The following is a 24,042-nucleotide window of genomic DNA, read 5'->3' as shown; positions in this document are numbered from 1 at the left end:
GGCAGAGGGCGCGCTCTCTCTCCGGCTGACAGAGGCCGCGGTGATCGATATGCGCATGCTCAACCACAGCGACCGCGGTGATCGATATGCGCATGCTCAGCCACAGCGGTGATCGATATGCGCATGCTCAGCCACAGCGACAGCGGTGATCGATATGCGCATGCTCAGCCACAGCGACAGCGGTGATCGATATGCGCATGCTCAGCCACAGCGACAGCGGTGATCGATATGCGCATGCTCAGTCACAGCGACCGCCGGAAGAGAATCTCGGGCTCGGGGGTTATTTTTTTGTGCTTCCGGCCGGGTCGAATCTGACGCACTTCTTGTCTTGGCCGTGTTGTTTAGGGTGAGGACAAGAGTTAAAATATCATTTAATATATAATCTTGTGAAAGGTTTGCGAGCAGCTTCAACAGGGAGTTTCGAAAGGGAATTGGATTTCTGCTTGAAGGGGGAACAATCTGCAGAGCTGTGGGGGTCAGTTGGAGAATTCTCACAAAGGGCTAGCAGAGGGACAATGGGCCGAATGGCCAACTTCTGTAAATATTCTTTAAAATACTAAATCATTTTATCGGAGGGGCAGTACTGAGGGAGCACCGCACTGTCGGAGGGGCAGTACTGAGGGAGCGCCGCACTGTCGGAGGGGCAGTACTGAGGGAGCGCCGCACTGTCGGAGGGGCGGTACTGAGGGAGCGCCGCACTGTCGGAGGGGCGGTACTGAGGGAGCGCCGCACTGTCGGAGGGGCGGTACTGAGGGAGCGCCGCACTGTCGGAGGGGCGGTACTGAGGGAGCGCCGCACTGTCGGAGGGGCGGTACTGAGGGAGCGCCGCACTGTCGGAGGGGCGGTACTGAGGGAGCGCCGCACTGTCGGAGGGGCGGTGCTGAGGGAGCGCCGCACTGTCGGAGGGGCGGTGCTGAGGGAGCGCCGCACTGTCGGAGGGGCGGTGCTGAGGGAGCGCCGCACTGTCGGAGGGGCGGTACTGAGGGAGCGCCGCACTGTCGGAGGGGCAGTACTGAGGGAGCGTTGCACTGTCGGAGGGGCAGTACTGAGGGAGCGCCGCACCGTCGGGGCAGTACTGAGGGAGCGCTCCACTGTCGGAGGGGCAGTACTGAGGGAGCGTCGCACTGTCGGAGGGGCAGTACTGAGGGAGCGCCGCACTGTCGGGCAGTACTGAGGGAGCGCCGCACTGTCGGAGGGGCAGTACTGAGGGAGCGCTGCACTGTCGGAGGGGCAGTACTGAGGGAGCGCTGCACTGTCGGAGGGGCAGTACTGAGGGAGTGCTGCACTGTCGGAGCGGCAGTGCTGAGGGAGCGCCGCACTGTCGGAGGGGCAGTACTGAGGGAGTGCTGCACTGTCGGAGGGGCAGTACTGAGGGAGTGCTGCACTGTCGGAGGGGCAGTACTGAGAGAGCGCCGCACTGTCGGAGGGGCAGTACTGAGGGAGCGCCGCTCTGTCGGAAGGGCAGTACTGAGGGAGCGCCGCACTGTCGGAGGGGCGGTACTGAGGGAGCGCCGCTCTGTCGGAGGGGCGGTACTGATGGAGCGCTGCACTGTCGGCGGGGCGGTACTGAGGGAGCGCCGCACTGTCAGAGGGGCGGTACTGAGGGAGCGCTGCACTGTCGGAGGGGCGGTACTGTGCGGCAGTACTGAGGGAGCGCCGCACTGTCAGAGGGGCGGTAGTGAGGGAGCGCCGCACTGTCGGAGAGGCGGTACTGAGGGAGCGCCGCACTGTCGGAGGGGCGGTACTGAGGGAGCGCCGCACTGTCGGAGGGGCAGTACTGAAGGAGCGCCGCACTGTCGGAGGGGCAGTACTGAAGGAGCGCCGCACTGTCGGAGGGGCGGTACTGAGGGAGTACCGCAATGTAGGAGGTGCCGCCTTTCAGATGAGACGTTAAACCGAGGCCCCGTCTGCTCTCTCAGCTGGACGTGAAAGATTCCATGGCACTATTTCGAAGCGGAGCAGGGGATTTATCCCTGGTGTCCTGGCCAATATTTATCCCTCAATCAACATCACTATTTAAAAAAAAAAAAACATTATCTGGTCATTTGTGATTTGTGGATCTGGCTTTATGCGAAATGGTTGCCTGCGTAAGTGATTGAACTTATCAATGTACATGAAGTGCTTTGGGTGTTTCTGAGATGTGATCAGGTTCTATATAAATGTTTGTTTTACTTGGGAGCAATTAAGTTTTGAGTTTATTTCCTTGCCATCTAAGAGTGATGAAAAATACTAACTTTATTAATGTTTTAAAACAATGTGAAAGAGCTGGCAGCAATTCTTAGCCTCTGCTAACCAACTTGTATCTTACCAGCTTTATTCCTGGGATAGTCTTTCTCAAACTAGCTGTCTGATACTGATAGTTAAGGGAATGTCTCTAAATTACGTTCTGGAACTGACCTGAAACACTGACACTTATTGATTGCATGTTTATAAATGCTCACATGATGCAATTACCAATTGTTGTCCCAATCTATAAAGAAAAAGAAAGACTTGCATTTCTATAGCGCCCATCACTACCTCAGGACGTCCCAAAGCGTTTGCAGCCAATGAAGTACTTTTAAAATATAGTCACTGTTGTAATGTAGGAAACGCGCCAGCCAATGGCGCGCAGCAAGCTCCCACACAATGTGTGATCATCCGCAAGATCCTGCAAATCCATTGGCAGGATAGGCGCACCAACGTCAGTGTTCTCGCTCAGGCCAACATCCCCAGCATCGAAGCTTTGACCACGCTCGATCAGCTCCGATGGACGGGTCACATTGTCCGCATGCCCGATACGAGATTCCCAAAACAAGCGCTCTACTTGGAGCTCCGGCACGTCAAGAGAGCCCCAGGTGGGCAGAGGAAACGCTTCAAGGACACCCTCAAAGCCTCCTTGAAAAAGTGCAACATCCCCACCGACACCTGGGAATCCCTGGCCCAAGACCGCACAAAGTGGAGGAGAAGCACCCGGGAAGGCGCCGAACACCTCGAGTCTCCGCTGGGAGCAAGCGGAAGCCAAGCGCAGGCAGCGCAAGGAGCGCACGTCAACCCAAGCACCCCACCCACCCGCCTCTTCAACCACCGTCTGCCCCACCTGTGACCGAGACTGTAGGTCCTGCATTGGACTCATCAGTCACCTGAGAACTCATTTTTAATGTGGAAGCAAGTCATCCTCGGTCACGAGGGACTGCCTAAGAGAGAAGAGAATCTGTTTTAGTGATGTGGATTGAGGAATAAATATTGGCCCAGGACACCGGGGATAACTCCCCAGCTCCTCTTTAAAATAGTACCGCGGGATCTCGCGTCCACCTGAGAGCGCGGACGGGGCCTCCGGTTTAACGTCTCATCCGAAAGACGGAAGGGTAAAAATAGAATAGTTATGTCAGGGGTGGTGAGACGGACACGATATGTAAGTGGGTGGAACAGTAGCAGATGAAATTGCAACGCATTGCAGCTAGGAAGGAAAATCGGTATGTACTCCACGAATGGTGCTGAAATAGCTGAGGCTGAAGGTGAGAGAGATCTAGGAGTCTTTATAAACCCCACATTAAACACATCCAAACCAATGCATAGCAGCAATCAGGAAACATAGAAACATAGAAGATAGGAGCAGGAGTCGGCCATTCGGACCCTCGAGCCTGTTCTGCCATTTAATGAGATCATGGCTGATCATCCAAATTCAGTACCCTGTCCCTGCTTTCTCCCCATATCCCTTTAGCCTTAAGAAATATATCCAACTCCTTCTTGAATATATTTAATGAATTGGCCTCAACTGCCTGCTGTGGTAGAGAATTCCACAGGTTCACCACTCTCTGGGTGAAGAAATTCCTCCTCATCTCAGTCCTAAATGGCTTACCCCTTATCCTTAGACTGTGACCCCTGGTTCTGGACTCCCCGACCATCGGGAACACCCTTCCTGCAGCTAGTCTGTCTAGTCCTGTTGGAATTTTATAAGTTTCAATGAGATCCCCTCTCATTCTTCTAAACGCTAGTGAATATAAGCCTAATCGACCCAATCTCTCCTCATACGTCATTCCTGCCATCCCAGGCAATGGAAGGTTGAATTATGAAGGGGTTTGATAGGGTAGATGTAGAAAAGATGTTTCCACTTGTGGCGGAGTCCAAAACTAGTGGCTGTAAATATCAAATAGTCACGAATAAATCCAATAGGGAATTCAGGAGAAACTTCTTTACCCAGTGGTGAGAATGTGGAACTCGCTACCACAGGGAGTGGCTGAGGCGAATGGTATCGATGTATTGAAGGGGAAGCTGGATAAACACATGCAAGAGAAAGGAATAGAAGGTGATGTTTACTGCCGCCGAAGTCTCGCGCTCTCCTGGGCTCCCGCTGCTGTTTACTGCCGCCGAAGTCTCGCGCTCTCCTGGGCTCCCGCTGCTGTTTACTGCCGCCGAAGTCTCGCGCTCTCCTGGGCTCCCGCTGCTGTTTACTGCCGCCGAAGTCTCGCTCTCTGCAAGTGCTGGAAAATGGGATTAGAATAGATAGAGCTTGATGGCCGGCGCAGACACGATGGGCCGAAGGGCCTCTTTCTGTGCTGTATAACTCTATGATGTTGATGGGGTTATTAGATTCGAATTTTGGAGAAACCCAGACGGAGACAAGGGAGGCTCGCTGTTTCCTCAAACAAGAGGTGCACTCACAAGGGATAAACAGTGGTTGATTCAAGTTATACAGTTCTATAAGCAACGCCCACTTACTACAGAATGGGGCGTATACGTACAGTGTCATAACAGTTACTCTTTATTGGTTTATGTGGTTAGTCACTCAACATGTCGGGTCCACCCTTCAACTGTCGGACCCACCCCCTTGAACTCAGGTACCCTTGGACCATGTTAGCCACAGATGTGGATTGTAATTTTACTCCCCGCATTTCTGTTATCTTTTCCCCTTTGCAGGCCTTGTTTATAGTTTGAGAAAACATAACTGTCGAACAAGGCGGGTAATTGCAAGGCCACAGTGATTCATGTGTTCTGCGACTATTCGAATTTGGTTGTTAATTGTACTCTTATCTCCTAGCAGGACAGGGCAGTGTTTAGACACTGGCTCTACTGAGGTGCTGTGAACACACATTCCCATGCCCTTACCACTTCTGTGTCTTTGATGTTTGATGTTCAACCTTCCTGCATCCCTGCTATCTGTTCTCAGCTGCATGTTGTCGGTCTCTGTTCTAAGAATTAAAACCTCATCTTTGTCTTTAATAGCGAACATAGTCAGGTATCCCAGAATTTATTGGGAACAAGCTGGATCCTTCAGGGTTGGATGAAGAGGGGTGGGAGGAGGCTGAGGAATAGCCTCGTTGATCCATAACTGTCTTGTGTTCGCTGACGTTTCTTCCTTTTCTTTATTCCCACAGGACTGAGCCAGTGCTGGTGTGTGAGTGATGACGAGACACGGGAAGAACTGCACGGCCGGGGCTGTGTACACCTATTACGAGAAGAAGAAGGACACAGGTATGGGACTGTCGGTGGGAGAGGGGGCAATTTAATATTGTAAAACGATCATGGAGGTGACCTGCGGGCCGGGGACATGTATGGCGAAGGGAGAGGTACTGAAGGGCGGCTGGAAGTAAGGTGGCGTGGTAGCGGATAGGATATGACGCTTGAAGCTAAACTCTAGGTCGAGCAAAATGCCGAGACCGCGTGCAGTTTGGATCATCTTGAGCGAGCGGCCAGGGAGTGAGATGGCGAGGGCAAAGATGGCTTTGACGGGCATCGAAAACAATGGCTTTGGTCTGCCCACTATTTACTTTCGGAATAAAAACAAAAAAATGCTGGGAACACTCAGCAGGTCAGGCAGCATCTGTGCGGAGAGGAAAAACAGAGTTAACGTTTCAGGTCGATGACCTTTCATCAGAACCCGATCGACCTGAAATAGCTCGGACCAGTGCATTGTAAAACCTCAGCACAGCCGCTGTATTCTCTTATTCTGCCTGTATTTCTATTCACTTGTTCACTACTTTGGCGCAGTGTCTGGACATTGATGGTGACCTGCCTATTATAACTCTCAGCTCCTGTTATAAGTCTCTCTGCATTAATTCCACTCCTTCGGCAGCACCTCCCAAACCCTCAACCCCCACCACCTAGAAGGACAAGGGCAGCAGGGGCATGGGAATACCATCATCTCCAAGTTCCCCTCCAAGTCACACACCACCCTGACTTTGAAATATATCGGCCGTTCCTTCATCGTCGTTAGGTCAAAATCCTGGAACTCCCTCCCTAACAGCACTGTGGGAGCACCTTCACCACACGGACTGCAGCGGCTCAAGAAGGCGGCTCACCACCACCTTCTCAAGGGGCAACTAGGGATGGGCAATAAATGCTGGCCTTGCCAGCGACGCCCACATCCCAGGAACGAATGAATGACATTTTTTATTTTATTTTATTATGTATTTGCATAAACTTTCATTTGCTAACGAATACAAATCCTTCTGTAAACGTTGTTCCGTGTCCTCGCTCTCGACCGCACTCCCTATTTGTGCCACCGCAGTGGGCCAGGCACATGGGGAGCTGGTCGGCGGGCATGGTGGGGCCAGCCAGAGCTGTGGTGGCCTCCAGTGACTTCTGTCCCGGGTGGGATGGAGACAGCAGCAGGACCAATGTGCGTGCAGGAGTGCATCGTTGTTCCACTCGTGTATCGGTTCAGTTTTGTGCAGGGTCAGTCATGATGCGGCACCGGGGAGACAGAGAGGCAGAAGGAGCGTGGGGGAAGGGGGAATTCCTTCCTGCAGGTGAAGGGACCCACTATGGGTGGTGGTTGCTGCTAGGGAGGCGGCCTCTTTTAATGGTTCATCCTACTAATTGTTCAGTCTGGTGTCCACGCTAAGTACAGTCATAGAGTCATAACGGCACAGGAGGAGGCCATTCGGCCCATCGAGTCCGTGCCGGCTCTCTGTGGAGCAATCCAGTCAGTCCCATTCCCCCGCTCTATCCCCGTAACCCTGCAAGTTTATTTCCCTCAAGTGCCTATCCAGTCTCCCCTTGAAAACATTGAGTGTCTCCGCTTCCACCACATCCGTCGGCAGCGAGTTCCAGGTCCTCACCACTCGCTGCGTAAAAAAGTTTTTCCTCACGTCCCCCCTGTATCTCTTGCCCAAAACCTTCAATCTGTGACCCCCTAGTCCTTGTACCATCAACTAGTGGGAACAGCCTTTCCCCGTCTAGCCTATCCAAACCCGTCATAATCTTGTACACCTCTATCAAATCACCCCTCAACCTCCTTTGCTCTAATGAAAACAAATCCAGCTTCTCCAACCTGTCCTTGTAGCTAAGATCCCCCATCCCCGGAACCATTCTGGTAAATCTCCTCTGCACCCTCTCAAGGGCCTTCACATCCTTCCTAAAGTGTGGTGACCAGAACTGGATGCTATACTCCAGTTGTGGCCTAACCAGCGCTTTATAAAGGTTCAGCATAACTTCTCTACTTTTGTACTCAGTACCTCTATTTATGAAGCCCAAGATCCCATATGCTTTGCTAACCACTCTCTCAATATGTCCTGCCACCTTCAGGGACCGATGCGCATTAACTCCCAGGTCCCTCTGTCCCTGCACACTCTTTAAAACTGTGCCATTAAGTGTATATTGCCTCTCCCTGTTCCATCTGCCAAAATGCCTCACCTCACACCTCTCTATTAAATTCCATCTGCCACTTGTCTGCCCATTCTGCTGGCCTTTCGATGTCCTGTTGCAGTCGATTGCTATCATCCTCACTGTTAGCCACACCCCCAAGTTTGGTGTCATCGGCAAATTTAGAAATTCTACTCTGTATTCCAATATCCAGGTCATTTATATCTCAGTGTTTGGGTTACTTGTGGTGCAGGGATGCTGCTATGATCCAGATGACTCTGAATGCTTCTCTCTTCTCACCCAGCCGTCTCCGGGTACGGGACACAGTCCTTGCGCCTCAGCAAAGACGCCATCAAGGACTTTGACTGCTGCTGTTTGTCCCTGCAACCCTGCAAGGATCCCGTCATAACGTGAGTCCTTCTTATTATGGCCAATATTTATCCCTCAGTCAACATCACTAAAAACAGATTTATCGGGCCATTATCACATTGCCGTTTGTGGGAGCTTGCTGTGCGTGAATTGGCTGCTGCGTTTCCCACATTACTACAGTGACTACACTTCAAAAGGTACTTCAGTGGCTGTGGGTGCTTTGGGACTGAGGTCCTGAAAGGTGCTATATAAATGCAGGTTCTTTCTTAACTCATCAAACCGGTGACATTTTAGTCCCTGTGCCTCAGTAGATCACCAGGATGTTACCCATTGAATCGTTGAGGGGGCTAGTCAGAATATCGTCAAATGCAAATAAATCTGTGTTCATTATTGAACAGGTCGGTGGTTTGTCACACTAATGAATGTTTCTGTTTATTCTTCCATCCTGTAGACCTGGTGGTTATATCTATGAAAAGGAAGCAATCCTAGAATACATCTTGCACCAGAAAACGGAAATTGCCAAGAAGATAAAGGTAGATGCCCCTTCCTCATCACTTCCTCCCGCCCCCTCACCTGGAATGTCATCCTCCTCTTTTAAGATTGAGTCACTCTTTCTCTTTCTCTCTCTTTTTCTCGCTCTCGCGCCCCTTCCCTCGCGCCCCTTCCCTCGCGCGAATTCGACGTGCGGGCCGTCGCGGGCGCGGACCTGCGCCCGATCTCGCGTGGCACCGCGCCTCTCCTTGTTTCGGCATTTGGAAGCTTTATTTAAAAAAAAATATTCTTTCCCAGTCTTACGAGAAGCAGAAGAATGTCAAGAAGACGGAGTTGGCCGAGCTGGCGAAGGCGGAGAAGGAGACCAAAGTCAAAGCCTTTCTGGAGAAAGAGTCCACCATTGTGAGCAAGCCGCTGAATCCCTTCAGTGCCAAAGAGGGTAAGGTGTCCCACGGCGGGTGGAACGTAGTCGGGAATAACGGGATTCTCCTTTGGGCCAAATGCACTCCTCATAACATCGCTTGGCTGTCATGTCAGTTTTGTATAGAAAGAAAGATTTGCATTTACATAGCGCCTTTCACAACTCAGGACGTCCCAAAGCGCTTTACAGCCAATGAAGTACTTTTTGAAGTGCAGTCACTGTTGTAATGTGGGAAATGCGGCAGCCAATTTGCGCACAGCAAGCTCCCACAAACAGCAATGTGATAATGACCAGATCATGGCTCAGAAATTCGGGTCCCCACGGGTGAGTACGCGCTGGGTACTCACGCGTAGGCCCAACAAAAGTGCCGGTTTTGTGCATGCACTGCGCGTGCGCGGGAAACCGGAACTTCCGTTTCTTTAAAGGAAGGGGTTCACTGGTCGAACGTGTGCGCCGGAGAGGCAGCGCGTACGCCTGGAACTTACGTTTTTTCCCAGGTTTTTCCGGGAGGGTAAGTCTCCAGGAGCTACGCTTTTAAAAAGCAGTCGCAAGGCCTGCTTTTAACAAGGTAAGTGGTGAATTAAGTAAAATTAAAACATTTTTTCCACAGGTTTATTATTTTTAAATACTTTAAAGAAAGGTAAGTTTATTTTTAGCCCCGTTAAAAACTGTAATTAATTTTTTCAAAAATTTAAATTATTGTTTAAAGTAGTTATTTTATGTAATTTATAGTTATTTTGAAAATGTGATGTTTAAAAAAAAAAAAAAAAAAAAAAAAAAAAATTATTTGAAGTTTTAGTGATGTTTTGGGGCTTACAGTATTTATAGGTTTGACAGGTCTTCCTGTCAAACTTATGAATGAAGCATTCCCTGCTACCATTGGCTCTCCATGGCCCACGTGATCCCAGGGGACGCTTCGAACTTACTGCGCCCCTGGGATACGCGAGCACTGCGCGCCGGCACTTGGAGGAGGCCCAGGGTCGGAATCCCACGCGGGCCCACAGCTCAACGGCCGGCGCGCTAGGTTAATGCAGGTCGGGGGCTTGCACCCGCGGGAAGCCTCCGACCCGAATTTCTGGGCAAATATTCTTTTTTTTTAAGTGATGTTGGTTGAGAGATAAATATTGGCCAGGACACCGAGGAGATCTCCCCTGCTCTTCTTCGAAATAGTGGCGTGGGATTCTTTTAATTCCACCCGGAGGAAGGGCAGACGGAGTCTCGGTTTAACGTCTCATCCGAAAGACGGCACCTCTGACAGTGCAGCACTCCCTCAGCACTGCACTGGGAGCGTCGGCCTAGATCTTGTGCTCAAGTGGTCTGGACAGGGCAGGTAGAGAGAAAGTGTTCCCATTGGCGGAAGGGCCGAGAACCAGAGGACACCGATTTAAGGTGATTGGCAAAAGAACCAAAGGCGACGTTAAGAAAAAAACTTTTTTTACGCAGCGAGTGGTTAAGATCTGGAATCCACTGCCTGAAAGGGTGGTGGAGGCAGACTCAATCTTCTCTTTCAAAAGGGAGTTGAATAAGTATCTGAAGAAAAATAAATTGCAGGGCTACGGAGGAAAGGGCAGGGGAGTGGGACTAGCGGAGAGTTGGCACAGGCTTGACGGGCTAAATGGTCTTCTTTCGTGTTGTAACCATTCTATGAGTCTAAGTCTCTGGAGTGGTAATTCAACCCACAACCTAGACTTTTAATATATGCCTATCTGCGCCATTTATGGTCCTTTTTTCCCCCCTCTCCGTCCTCCTCTGAACTTGCCCTTTGATTCCCCCAGGGGATGCCCATGCTAGTTCCAGCACGGATCCGTTTCGGCGCGGGAAGGAAAAAAATTTGCCCAGTTTCTGGATCCCGTCACTCACCCCTGAGGCCAAGGCGTCTACCATAAGAAAACCGGTAAGATTCTCCAAGGCAGTTGATTCTATTTTGGTGCTCTTCCTGTCCGCCCCTTTTAAAAAATTCCTCCCGTTTCAAATGACACCTGCACGCCCTGGTCCTATAATCCTCCACCCTCGCTTCACCTGAAGACTACACTTGGCCTTTACTCCCCGGGTGCAGCGGCAAAGAAGATCGGCGAGTTACTTAGAAAATGGAGGAATTTAGGGGAACGTTTTGATTCACGACTTTCGACGGACACTCTTCTCTTCGGCTCCCCCCCCCCCCCACTCGTACTTTCTCGCTGAGATGCAGTACCGCTGGCACTGGGGTGGGGCCTCTGCTGCCGAGATCATTCCTGCAGGAGTCACTGGATAGCAGATGTCAGGAGAGACGGGGCTTTGGGACATGATGCCCATCAAAGTTGTACAGTCAGCTCACCCTCGCTGTCTAGGCGCACGGGTGAAGAGCAATCATTTGTGCGAGCTAGTAGAGGGCTGCTGATGTCTGTGGAACCGTAATCTGAGCAAGAGTCAGTGCCTTGAAGAAAGGAGGGGAGAAATTTGGAGGAGAGAGGGCTACACGAGAAAGAAAAGTGATGGATTCTGTCCTTTTATTTAATTTTATTTTATATTATTTACAGCTAAATAGGAAACATGATAATTTGGGAAACAGATCAGTGGAGTTGGTTGGAGCAGCGGTGTTTCTCTGTGGTACAGTGCCCCCACTGGTGGGCAGCTGTAATTACAGCGTGACATGTTGACATATGAAATTTCCTTTGTAAACATGGAAAGTTAATAATGGGAAACCTTGATTCAAGTACAACAACAGGAAGTAAGGCCAGGAAATGCGTGTGAACGCAAGACTTTTAATATATGTGTATAGATGGCAAGAACTTTGTACACCAGATCAGTCCCCTAGTGTACTCCTTCAACAGCATGTGTTTCGAAAAGGGTTGAAAGACTTGATTATAGGAAGCTTATGGCACGAAAGACAAGGCCGCAAAATGGCAGTGGTTTGCAGTCTGGGGGGAGGGAGATACAGCGGTACTAGTCCGATAGTGGAAGGTGTCAAAATGTTCTGGTTATAAGGTACAGTGTACAGGCCACACTGTTCTGTACCGCCGGAAAGCACGTACTGGTCTACTAGCACACTGTGTTCAGTTCTCGCCCGTCTGGTATTTCTTTCCCCTCCCCTCCTCTTCGGCAGCACTTACTTTTGCTGGGGAATGCTTCCAAGGGGGCCTACAGACCTCCAGCACCTCATCCAACTGGCATAAGAAGTAGGAGCAGGAGTAGGCCATACGGCCCCTCGGGCCTGCTCCGCCATTCAATAGGATCATGGCTGATCCGAATCTAGACTCATGTCCACTTCCCTGCCCTCTCCCCGTAACCCCTAATTTCCTTATCTGCTAGGAAACTTGTCTATCTCCATTTTAAATTTATTTAATGTTGCAGCTTCCGCAGCTCTCTGGGGTAGCAAATTCCATAGATTTACTACCCTCTGAGTGAAGAAGTTTCTCCTCATCTCAGTTTTGAAAGGGCAGCCCCTTATTCTTAGATTATGCCTCCTAGTTCTAGTCTCACCCATCAGTGGAAACATCCTCACCGCATCCACCCGATCAAGCCCCCTCACAATCTTATATGTTTCGATAAGATCGCCTCTCATTCTTCTGAACTCCAGTGAGTAGAGTCCCAACCTACTCAACCTTTCCTCATACGTCAACCCCCTCATCTCCGGAATCAACCGAGTGAACCTTCTCTGAACCGCCTCGAGAGCAAGTATATCTTTTCTTAAATATGGAAACCAAAACTGCACGCAGTATTCCAGGTGTGGCCTCACCAATACCCTGTATAACTGCAGCAAGACTTCCCTGTTTTTATACTCCATCCCCCTCGCAATAAAAGCCAAGATTCCATTGGCCTTCCTGATCACCTGCTGCACCTGCATACTAACTTTTTGTGTTTCATGCACCAGGACCCCCAGATCCCTTTGTACTGTAGCACTTTGCAGTTTCTCTCCATTTAGATAATAACTTGCTCTTTGATTTTTTTCTGCCAAAGTGCATAACCTCACACTTGCCAACATTATATTGCATCTGCCAAATCTCTGCCCACTCACTTAGCCTGTCTATGTCCTTTTGCAGGTTTTTTATGTCCTCCTCACTCACTGCTTTCCCTCCCATCTTTGTATCGTCGGCAAACTTGGATATGTTGCACTCGGTCCCTTCCTCCAAATCGTTAATATAGATTGTAAAGAGTTGGGGTCCCAGCACTGACCCCTGCGGAACACCACTAGTTACTGATTGCCAGCCCGAGAATGAACCATTTATCCCAACTCTTTGTTTTCTGTTAGATAGCCAATCTTCCACCCATGCCAGTATATTATCCCCAATCCTGTGATTTCTTATCTTGATCAGTAATCTTTTGTGTGGAACCTTGTCAAATGCCTTTTGGAAGTCCAAATACACTACATCCACTGGTTCCCCTTTATCCACCCTGTATGTTACATCCTCAAAGAATTTGAGCAAATTTGTCAAACATGACTTCCCCTTCATAAAACCATGCTGACTCTGTCCTATTAAATTATGTTTATCCAAATGCTCTGTTACTGTTTCCTTAATAATGGACTCCAACATTTTGCCAACCACAGATGTTAGGCTAACTGGTCTATAGTTTCCAGCTTTTTGTCTACTTCCCTTCTTAAATAAGGGTGTTACATTAGCAGTTTTCCAATCTGTCGGGACCTTTCCTGAGTCCAGGGAGTTCTAGAAAATAATCACCAATGCATCCACAATCCCTACCGCCACTTCTCTCAAGACCCAAGGATGTAGGCCATCAGGTCCGGGGCATTTATCCGCCTTAAGTCCCATTATTTTACTGAGTACCATCTCCTTAGTGATTTTAATCGTGTTTAGCTCCTCCCCCCCCCCCCCCCCCCCCCATTGCCCCCTGTTTGTCCAGTGTTGGGATATTTTTAGTGTCCTCTACTGTAAAGACTGATGCAAAATATTTGTTCAGCGTCTTTGCCATCTCCATGTTCCCCACCACTAGTTTCCCGGTCCCATCCTCTAAGGGACCAACGTTCACTTTAGCCACCCTTTTTCTTTTTATATAGCTGTAGAAACTCTTGCTATCTGTTTTTATATTTTTTGCTAGTTTACTTTCATAGTCTATCTTCCCTTTCTTAATTAATCTTTTAGTTATTGTTTGCTGGCTTTTAAATGCTTCCCAATCTTCTATCCTCCCACTAGATTTGGCTACTTTATATGCCCTTGTTTTCAGTCGGAAACTATCCTTTATTACTTTACTAAGCCACGGATGGCTGTCTTTTCTTTTATTCCCCTTTTTCCTCAGTGGAATATATTTATCTTGAAAGATGTTAAATATCTCCTTGAGTGTAGACCACTGCTCTTGTACCGTCTTACACTTTAATCTGTTTTCCCAGTCCACTTTAGTCAATTCTACTCTCATACCTTCATAGTCTCCTTTATTTAAGCTCAGTACGCTGGTTTGAGATCCAACTCTCTCATCCTCAAACTGAATTTGGAATTCAACCATATTATGGTCACTCATTCCAAGGGGATCCTTTACTCGGACATTTTTTATTAATCCTGTCTCATTACATAGGACCAGATCTAAGATTGCCTGCCCCCTGGTTGGTTCAGTTACATACTGCTCAAGGAACCTGTCCCTAATACACTCTGAACTCTTCCTCAAGGCTGCCATGCCCAATTTGATTAGCCCAGTCAATATGAAAGTTAAAATCCCCCATGATTATAGCTGTTCCCTTATTACAAGCCCCAACTATTTCCTGATTTATACTCCGACCAACAGAGTTGCAACTGTTAGGAGGCCTATAGACTACGCCCACTAGTGACTTTTTCCCCTTATTATTCCTTATCTCCACCCAAACTATTTCACTATCCTGATCCTTTGACCCAATATCATTTCTGACTATTGCCGTTCTTGTACGACACTAAGTTTTTGGCAGACTGTTCAACTGTGGCGGCATTGCTGCCAAGCCCGAACTTGGCCTTGCCCGGCATTTGCAACCATGCACTTTGCAGGAGGGGTGGCTGCATAACAACAATAACTTGTATTTATATAGCGCCTTTAACATAGTAAAACATCCCAAGCCGCTGCACAGGAGTATTTTAAGACAAAAAATTTGACACCGAGCCACATAAGGATAAATTAGGGCAGGTGACCTAAAGCTTGGTCAAAGAGGTAGGTTTTAAGGAGCGTCTTAAAGGAGGAGAGAGAGGTAGAGAGGCGGAGAGGTTTAGGGAGGGAATTCCAGAGCTTAGGGCCCAGGCAGCTGAAGGCACGGCCACCAATGGTGGAGCGATTATAATCAGGGATGCTCAAGAGGGCAGAATTAGAGGAGTGCAGATATCTCGGGGGGGGGGGGGTTGTGGGGCTGGAGGAGATTACAGAGATAGGGAGGGGGCGAGGCCATGGAGGGATTTGAAAACAAGGATGAGAATTTTGAAATCGAGGTGCTGCTTAACCGGGAGCCAATGTAGGTCAGCGAGCACAGGGGGTGATGGGCGAACAGGACTTGGTGCGAGTTAGGACACGGGCAGCCGAGTTTTAGATGACCTCACGTTTATGTAGGGTGGAATGTGGGAGGCCAGCCAGGAGTGTGTTGGAATAGGCAAGTCTAGAGGTAACAAAGGCATGGATGAGGGTTTCAGCAGCGGATGAGCTGAGGCAGGGGCGGAGACGGGCGATGTTACGGAGGTGGAAGTAGGCGGTCTTAGTTATGCTGCGGATATGTGGTCGGAAGCTCATTTCAGGGTCAAATATGACACCAAGGTTGTGAACAGTGTGGTTCAGCCTCAGACAGATGTTTGGAGTCAGTGGCTAGGGAACGGAGTTTGTGGCGGGGACCGAAAATAATGGCTTCAGTCTTCCAAATATTTAATTAGAGAAAATTTATCCTCATCGGTCAAGTCGTCTGACAATTTAGAGACCGTGGAGGGGTCGAGAGAAGCGGTGGTGAGGTAGAGCTAGGTCTCAGTGTACATGTGGAAACTGACGCTGTGTTTTCAGATGATGTCGCCAAGGGACAGCATGTAGATGAGAAATAGGAGGGGGCCAAGGATAGATCCTTGGGGGACCCTAGAGGTAACGATGCGGGAGCGGGAAGAGAAGCTGTTGCAGGTGATTCTCTGGCTCCGATTAGATAGATAAGAATGGAACCAGGCGAGTACAGGCCCACCCAGCTGGACGACGGTGGAGAGGCTTTGGAGAAGGATGGAGTGGTCAATTGTGTCAAAGGCTACAGACAAGTCAAGAAGGACGAGGAGGGATAGTTTACCTTTGTCACAGTCGCAAAGGATGTCATTTGTGACTTTGATGAGAGCCGTTTCGGTACTGTGGCAAGGGCGGAAACCTGATTGGAGGGATTCAAGCATGGAGTTGCGGGAAAGATGGGCACGGATTTGGGAGGCGACAACACGTTCAAGGACTTAGGAGAGGAAAGGGAGGTTGGTTTTGGGGCAGTAGTTTGCAAGGATAGTGGGGCCAGGGGTTGGTTTTTTGAGGAGAGGGGAGATGACGGCAGATTTGAGGGAGAGGGGGACAGTACCTGAGGAGAGAGAACCATTAACAATGTCAGTCAGAAAAGGAAGTTGGGTGGTCAGCAGTTTGGTGTGAATAGGGTCGAGGGAGCAGGAAGTGGGTCTCATGGACAAGATGAACGCAGAAAGATCATGAGGGGAAATTGGAGAGAAACTGGAGAAAGATGTGAGTTCAGGGCTAGGCCAGGGGAGGAACCTTAGAGGAAGTTTGGCCTGGTGGGCTAGGGGAAGGAAGGGAAGTGGCAGAGGCAGCTGAACGGATGGTCTCAATCATAGAGACAAAGAAATCCATGAGCTCCTCGCACTTGTTGTCGGAGGTGAGGGTGGAGGAGACGGGAGAGGGGTTTAAGAAGATGGTTAGCAGTGGAGAATAGAAGCCGGGGTTTATCTTTGCATTCCAGAATGATTCTGGAATAGTGGCAGACGAGAGCAGGACCCGATGATGCTTTATTTGATCCAGCCATATCTGGCGGTGAATGGCTAAACCAGTTGTCCACTGTATCTGTTCAAGTCTATGGACTTAAGGGAGCAAAGATTAGGGCCGTACTGGGGGGGAACGGCCAGGGTGAGAGAGAGTGGTTGTTTTAATAGGGACTAGGGCATCAAAGGTGGTGGTGAGGGTGTGGCTGAGCAGACCGGTAGCTGCAGAAATGTCGTGGTGAATGGAGGGCCAAAGGCTGGACAGTTGGGATTTCATTAAGTGCAGTAAACGATAAGGGTCGAAGGACCCCTGGTTGATCCTTTACTTATCCTGTAACACAGCCCTGGCTGAGGTCAGCATAGACTGACCCCGAGGCGAGAGAGTGCTACCCACTGAGCTGTGGCCGACGCAAGTGAACCCGGGCCGTATTGCTGAGGTACAATAATACCTTGCGCACGTCAAAGGAATGACTGCCACTGTCAAACAGCCACTGGAGGCTTACTGACTGGTGCAGTCCAGGTTTAAGAGAAAGACTTGCATTTATATAGCACCTTTCACGACCTCAGGACGTCTCAAAGCGCTTTACAGCCAATGAAGTACTTTTTTGAAGTGTAGTCACTGTTGTAATGTAGGAAACGCGGCAGCCAATTTTCGCACAGCAAGCTCCCACAAACAGCATTGTGATCATGACCAGATAATGTGTTTTAGTCATGTAGGTTGAGGGATAAATATTGGCCTCAGGACAACGGGGAGAACTCCCCCTGCTCTTCGAAATAGTGCCGCGGGATCTTTTACGTCCACCTGAGAGAGCAGACGGGGCCTCGTTTAACATCTCATCTGAAAGACAGGATTGTGAGAATGTACAGTACACTGTCCCAGAGGGTCATAAACTCAGTTTGAATCGAGGTGTTTAAAAGTGAAATAGATACGTTGGGGCATACGGAGAGAGGGCGGGGGAATTGGGATTAACGAGAGGGAGCTGCCGTGGCTAATAAAATGGCGGAGCAGACTCAATGGGCCAAATCGCCTACTCCTGTCCCTGTATCGCTGAATTGTAAAGCTGCCTTTTCCCCTCTGGCAGGATAAGACCGTCTACTGCCCTATGAGCGGGAGGCCCCTGAAGATGAAAGACCTGATCCCTGTGAACTTCATGCCAGTCGATGATAAGCTGGAGCGCGTGCAGCTAATTACAAAGCAGGAGCGCTACGTCTGTGCCGTGAGCCGGGACGTACTGGGAAACTCGGTGCCGTGTGCTGTACTGCGACCGTCGTAAGTGAGACGTGAACTTCCGCCTCCCCTCCACCCCCCCACCTCGTTCCTGGGTCCATGGCCTCGCCCCCTCCCTATCTCTGTGACATATTCCAGCCCTACAACCACCCCCCCCCCCCAAGATCTCTGCGTTCCTCCAATTCTGGCCTCTTGCGCATCCCCGATTATCGTTGTTTCATCATTGCCTTCAGCCGCCTAGGCCCTGACCTCTGGAACTCCCTCCCTAAACCTCTCCGCCTCTCCTCCTTTAAGACGCTCCTTAAAACCTACCTCTTTCATCAAGCTTTTGGTCACCTGTCCTAATATCTCCTTCTGTGGCTCGGTGTCAAATGTTGATTGAAGCGCCTTGGGACGTTTTACTATGTTGAAGGCGCTATGTAAATGCAAGTTGTTTCATATCCTTCGGCAGCTGGGCGAAGTTGGTTCTGGGAATTTACTGAGCTTGATTCAGGAACAGGAGGAGACCATTCAGCCTTCTCGAGGGCAATTAGGGATGGGCAATAAATGCTGGCCTTGCCAGCGACGCCCACGTCCCATGAACGAATAAAAAAAAAAAAATGGAGATACAGATCAGCCATTGAATGGCGGAATAGGCTCGAGGGGCTGAATGGCCTGCTCCTGAGATCAAACTCAGTACATTCCCAGAGCCAACAGGTGGCTCGCCCTCGCCCAGGGGTACTGGGATCAGCTGTAGCGCCCCTTACTGTCGTCCCAGCTCAGATCATCTAACTCAGCACAGACTCCGTTCCAACCTGGGAACTCCCGAGTCAAAGCTACTTATAATTTTAAATAAAAGCTGAAAATACTCAGCAGGTCAGGCAGCATCTGTGGAGAGAGAGAAACAGAGTTAACGTTTCAGGTCGACGACCAGTTCTGACGAAGGGGTCATCGACCAGACACGTTAACTCTGTTTCTCTCTCCACAGATGCTGCCCGACCGGCTGAGTATTTCCAACATTTTCTGTTTTTATTTCAGATTTCCAGCATCCGCAGTATTTTGCTTTTGCTTATCATTTTATTTCTGTTCCATCTTTCTCTTTCCCCGCCCCCTTACGTGAAACATTAACATCTGCTTTACACGCAGGCTGCAGGTGGAGGGCAGCCTACAGTAACAGAAGTGGGACAGTGTCGCCCACCATTGGGAGTCTTAGACATTCGTGCGGCTGTCTCGATTTATTGTGTCTTTTCTTTTTTAAAAACTGGTTTGCAGAGGGGCTGTGGTCACCATGGAGTGCGTGGAGAGACTGATTAAACACGACATGGTGGATCCGATCAATGAGGCAAAACTGACGGAGAAAGACATCATCCAGATTCAGAGGGTGAGCGCGAAAGTGTTGCACGTTCATCTGTATGCGTGTGCCTCGGGATTTCTGCAGCTTAACGCTGCGTTGAAGCTTAGGATCCCTACAAAAAAATGGAAAAGACCAACTGGTCCATCAAGCCTGCCCCACACTCACGATGCCTGGAACATCACGACTAGACATTTCCTCCACCCCTCCCTTCCAGCCATGCAATCTTCTAGGAGAGGCAAAAAAACACCCCAGGGCCAGTAAAGGGTAAAAAAAACTCAGGGAAAATTCCTCTCCAATTCCCTCAGGTGATCAAAACCCAGTCTCGGAGATCACAATGACAAACGTGTAAGTGAACTGTTAATCTACTTGCCTTCTACGAGAACCGGTCCAGCTCCCGATATAATTGCAGTAAGACGTCTTTACTCTTATTTGAGTCTAGGAGTAAAGATGTCTTCCTGCAATTATATAGGGCCCTGGTGAGACCACACCTGGAGTATTGTGTACAGTTTTGGTCTCCTTACCTAAGGAAGGATATACTTGCCATAGAGGGAGTGCAACGAAGGTTCACCAGACTGATTCCTGGGATGGGGGGATTGTCCTATGAGGAGAGATTGAGTAGACTAGGCCTATATTCTCTAGAGTTTAGAAGAATGAGAGGTGATCTCATTGAAACATACAAAATTCTTACAGGGCTTGACAGGGTAGATGCAGGGAGGATGTTTCCCCTGGCTGGGGAGTCTCAGAATCAGGGGTCGGCCATTTAGGACTGAGATGAGAAATGTCTTCACTCAGAGGGTGGTGAATCTTTGGAATTCTCTACCCCAGAGGGCTGTGGAGGCTCAGTCATTGAGTATATTCAAGACAGAGATCGATAGATTTTTGGATATTAAGGGAATCAAGGGATATGGGGATAGTGCAGGAAAGTGGAGATGAGGTCGAAGATCAGCCAAGATCTCATTGAATGTCGGAGCAGGCTCGAGGGGCCAAATGACTGACTCCTGCTCCTAATGTTCCCTCTTGAAGGCTTGCAGAGAGTCAGCACACACCGCACACGCTGGCAATGCATTCCAGAGGCTCTCGTGGCATAGAAAGGCAATTCGGCCCATCGTTCCTGTGCTGCCTCTGTGAAAGAGCGATCCAATTAGTCCCACTCCCATTAGAGCAGATGTTCTGAATGATCATTTTAATCCTGCGCTTAACCAGTAACCGAATCTGCCTCCCAAATGAGTGATGGTGTGGAGAGAGAACAGGAGGGTGGGACAGTGGCCTACAAGAAAAAGTATGGAGTGGATCTCACAGTAATGTCAGTGTGGCTGAGTTGGGAGCATGAAACATCGACTCCCTCCACCACCGGCACACCGTGGCTGCAGTGTGCTCCATCTACAAGATGCACTGCAGCAACTCGCCAAGGCTTCTTCGACAGCACCTCCCAAACCCGCGACCTCTTCCACCTAGAAGGACAAGGGCAGCTGACGCATGGGAGCACCACCAGCTGCAAATTCCTCTCCACACACCATCCCGACTTGGAAGTATATCGGCCGTTCCTTCATTGTCGCTGGGTCAAAATCCTGGAACTCCCTCCCTAACAGCACTGTGGGAGTACCTTCACCACACGGACTGCAGCGGTTCAAGAAGAGGCTCACCACCACCTTCTCAAGGGCAATTAGGGATGGGCAGTAAATGCCAGCCTTGCCAGCGAGGCCCACATCCCAGGAATGAATTTTAAAAAAATTGTTGCCTCTGAGTCAGAAGGTTGTGGGTTCATAGTCCCACTCCAGAGACTTGAGCACAAAAATCTAGGCTGACACTCCTAGTGCAGTGCTGAGGGAGTGCTGCACTGTCGGAGGTGCCGTTTTTCAGATCAGACGTTAAACCGAGGCCCCCATCTGCTTGCAGACGGACGTAAAAGATGCCACGGCACTATTTCGAAGAAGATCCATGAATTCTCTGGTGTCTTGGCCAACATTCCTCCCTCAACCAACATCACTAAAACAGATTAACCCATCATTGTGTGGGATAGGCTAGATAGACCAGCTGCTCTTTTCCTGTCTGACATTTTCGTAATCAGCATGTTGTTGTTTGTGGGATCTTTCTGTGTGCAAATTGGTTGCCGCATTTGCCTACAAAACTGCACGTCGAAAGTAATTCATTGGCTGTGAAGCGCTTTGAGATGTCCCGAGGACACGAAAGGTGCTATGTAAATGCAAGTTCTTTCTACTGGAGTTCCTTTGTCTTTATGAAGTTAAACACTGCTGAACGGTGAAGGGGAAAAGAGCGAGGGATTTTTGTCTGACGGCCGTTCTCACCCTTCTGTTGTTTTGTTGGATACAGGGCGGGACCGGATTCGCAGGATCCGGAGTGAAACTGGAAGCGAAGGAGTCGAGGCCGGTGATGCAGGCGTAACAGACGGTGGTTATCGGAGCTCATTGTCCATCAGGTGTCTGACCAAACAACAGGCTTAAACTTAAAAACAATTGGACATTCTCCAGTTTAAATCCCCATCACCAGCACTTGGTTAGTAGAACTGAAATCTGTTTTGTCTTTTTGGGCCCTTTCTATTCCAGACTCTCTCGTTTTGTTAATAGCTTGTATTAAATAAAATTATCGTCTTCACCACTCTCCTCTTCTATTGGTTAGTTATAGAAGCCAGTGAAGTGTGTATGAAGAGAAGAAGCTTACTCATAGAATGATACAGCACAGGAGGAGGCCATTCGGCCCATCGTGCCTGTGCCGGCTCTTTGAAACAGCTCTCCAATTAGTCCCACTCCATCCTGCTCTTTCCTCATTACCCTGCAAATTTTTCCTTTACAAGTATTTATCCAACTCCTTTTTGAAAGTTACTATTGAATCTGCTTCCACTCAGGCAGCGCATTCCAGGCAGCACGGTGGCATAGTGGTTAGCACTGTTGCCTCACAGCGCCAGAGACCCGGGTTCGAATCCGGCCTCGGGCGACTGTCTGTGTGGAGTTTGCACATTCTCCCCGTGTTTGCGTGGGTTTCCTCCGGGTGCTCCGGTTTCCTCCCACAGTCCAAAGATGTGCGGGTTAGGATGATTGGCTATGATAAATTGACCCTTAGTGTTAGGGGGATTAAATACGTGGGGTTACGGGGATCGGGTGGGATATGTGTCGGTGCAGGCTCGATGGGCCGAAATGGCCTCTATCTGCACTGTGGGGTTTCTGTGATCACAACTCCGTGTTTTAAAAAAAAAAAAAAAAAAAAAAAAATTCTCTTCCTCTCCCCTCTGGTTCGTTTGTCAATGACCTTAAATCTGTGTCCTCTGCTTACTGACCCTCCTGCCAGTGGAAACAGTTTCTCCTTATTTACTCGATCAAAACCCTTCATAATTTTGAATACCTCTATTAAATCTCCCCCTTAATCTCCTCTGCTCCAAGGAGAACAATCCCAGCATCTCCAGCCTTTCCCCATAACTGAAGTCGCTCATCCCTGGCTCCGATGGCTCAGGAGACGCTGTGTCGCCCATGTCACGCTGGCCAGAAGGTGCCAGGTTTGATCTCGCCCATGTTAGCAGTTGTTGCACAAGAATTGGCCTCAGTCGCTGAGTTAGGCAGGGGGAGGGGAAAAAATCAGCCAAGGTTCCAAATTTTGATCACTATCCAGAGACTTTTACTAGAAAGTGGGCATCTGAACAGGATGCGAGGGCAAGATTAGGCTCCGCTGTGAGGCCCTCCCCAGTCAAATAGCCTTCTGACGCTTGCTGTCCAGGCTCGTGTTTGCATGGCCATTTTTGGTGTGTGAAATCGGGCGGGGGCGGGGGGGGGGGGGGGTGGGCACAGCCCCGTATCCCGAACAATCGGTGCCTTCTGAAAAGGAAGGGGAAATTGGCAAGAAAAAGTCCTTTTTAAATACTATAAAGCCCTCTCCCCATTTTCTCTCGAGCTCATAAAAGGCACTGACTCTTTCTGGGATGTAGTGCCAGCAGCATTCTTGAAACCCTTGTCCTTTTCTATGCGTTGCATGTGAGTGCCGACAGGCAATTTGACTATGGGGAGTATCACATCCGAGCCTCATCTTGTTCTTGCCTGCTGTGCCCACACGTGCAGCTTCCATCCACTTGATATTTCTGCATGATATGATTTGACACCGCGCCCCCACCCCCCGAACTTAACCCAGGGACGTGGAGACTGAGCGATTGTGGTGCTCATGTCACAGCCCCAGTGGAGACTGCCTAACACCACTGTAGATCAGGAATTGAACGCGTGCGTTTCTGCTCCTTCATGACGGAGGTGCCGTCTTGTGGATGAGATGTTAAATCAAGGCGCAGTCTGCCCTCGCGGGTGGATGTAAAAGATCCCACGGCCATTATTTCGAAGAAGAGCAAGGGAGTCCTGGGCCAATATTTATCCCTCAGCCAACATCACTAAAAAACAGATGATCTGGTCATTTTTCACATTGCTGTTTGTGGGAGCTGCTTGTGTGAAAATTGGTTGCTCCGTTTCCCACATTACAACAGTGACCAACTTCAATTGTACTTCTTTGGCTGTAAAGCACTTTGGGTTGTCCTGAGGTAGTGAAAGGTGTTATATAAATGCAAGTTCTTTATTTTCAGATGGGAATATTGTCTTCCTATGACATTGCTATCAAGTCACTCTTGGTAGCAGAGGTCAGGGGGCTGGGAGGTGTGGATGAAGCAATTTTGGGCAAGTTTCTGCAGTGCAGTTAAGGTGTAAAAACTCCTTATTACTTAACTGGACCTACCACATAAATACTGTGGCAACACTAGCAGGTCAGAGGC

At 49.5% G+C, this 24,042-nt stretch overlaps 1 protein-coding gene across 3 annotated transcripts; it reads left to right on the top strand.

Annotated features, from left to right (window-relative positions):
- The first annotated feature begins 234 nt into the window (after positions 1-234).
- Positions 235-21,905, top strand: nosip (nitric oxide synthase interacting protein). 3 transcript variants are annotated; one of them, XM_085969706.1, is made up of 9 exons: positions 235-346; positions 5,355-5,451; positions 7,868-7,973; positions 8,384-8,465; positions 8,722-8,863; positions 10,621-10,739; positions 17,808-17,995; positions 19,205-19,313; positions 21,618-21,905. In XM_085969706.1, exons 2-9 carry the CDS (start codon positions 5,382-5,384, stop codon positions 21,687-21,689), a joined length of 888 nt encoding a protein of 295 aa, XP_085825832.1. In that variant the 5' UTR covers positions 235-346; positions 5,355-5,381; the 3' UTR covers positions 21,690-21,905. The 3 variants fall into 3 exon arrangements, with proteins under 3 accessions (XP_085825832.1, XP_085825834.1, XP_085825833.1); XM_085969708.1 differs by lacking the exon at positions 235-346 and adding an exon at positions 456-475; XM_085969707.1 differs by lacking the exon at positions 235-346 and adding an exon at positions 519-537.
- The last annotated feature ends 2,137 nt before the right edge of the window (positions 21,906-24,042 follow it).

The sequence above is a fragment of the Somniosus microcephalus genome, chromosome 28 (assembly GCF_052327205.1).
Source record: "Somniosus microcephalus isolate GS21.2 chromosome 28, FLI_Smic_1.0, whole genome shotgun sequence".
NCBI lineage: Eukaryota > Metazoa > Chordata > Chondrichthyes > Squaliformes > Somniosidae > Somniosus > Somniosus microcephalus.
This window is presented reverse-complemented; position numbering and strand designations above follow the sequence as displayed.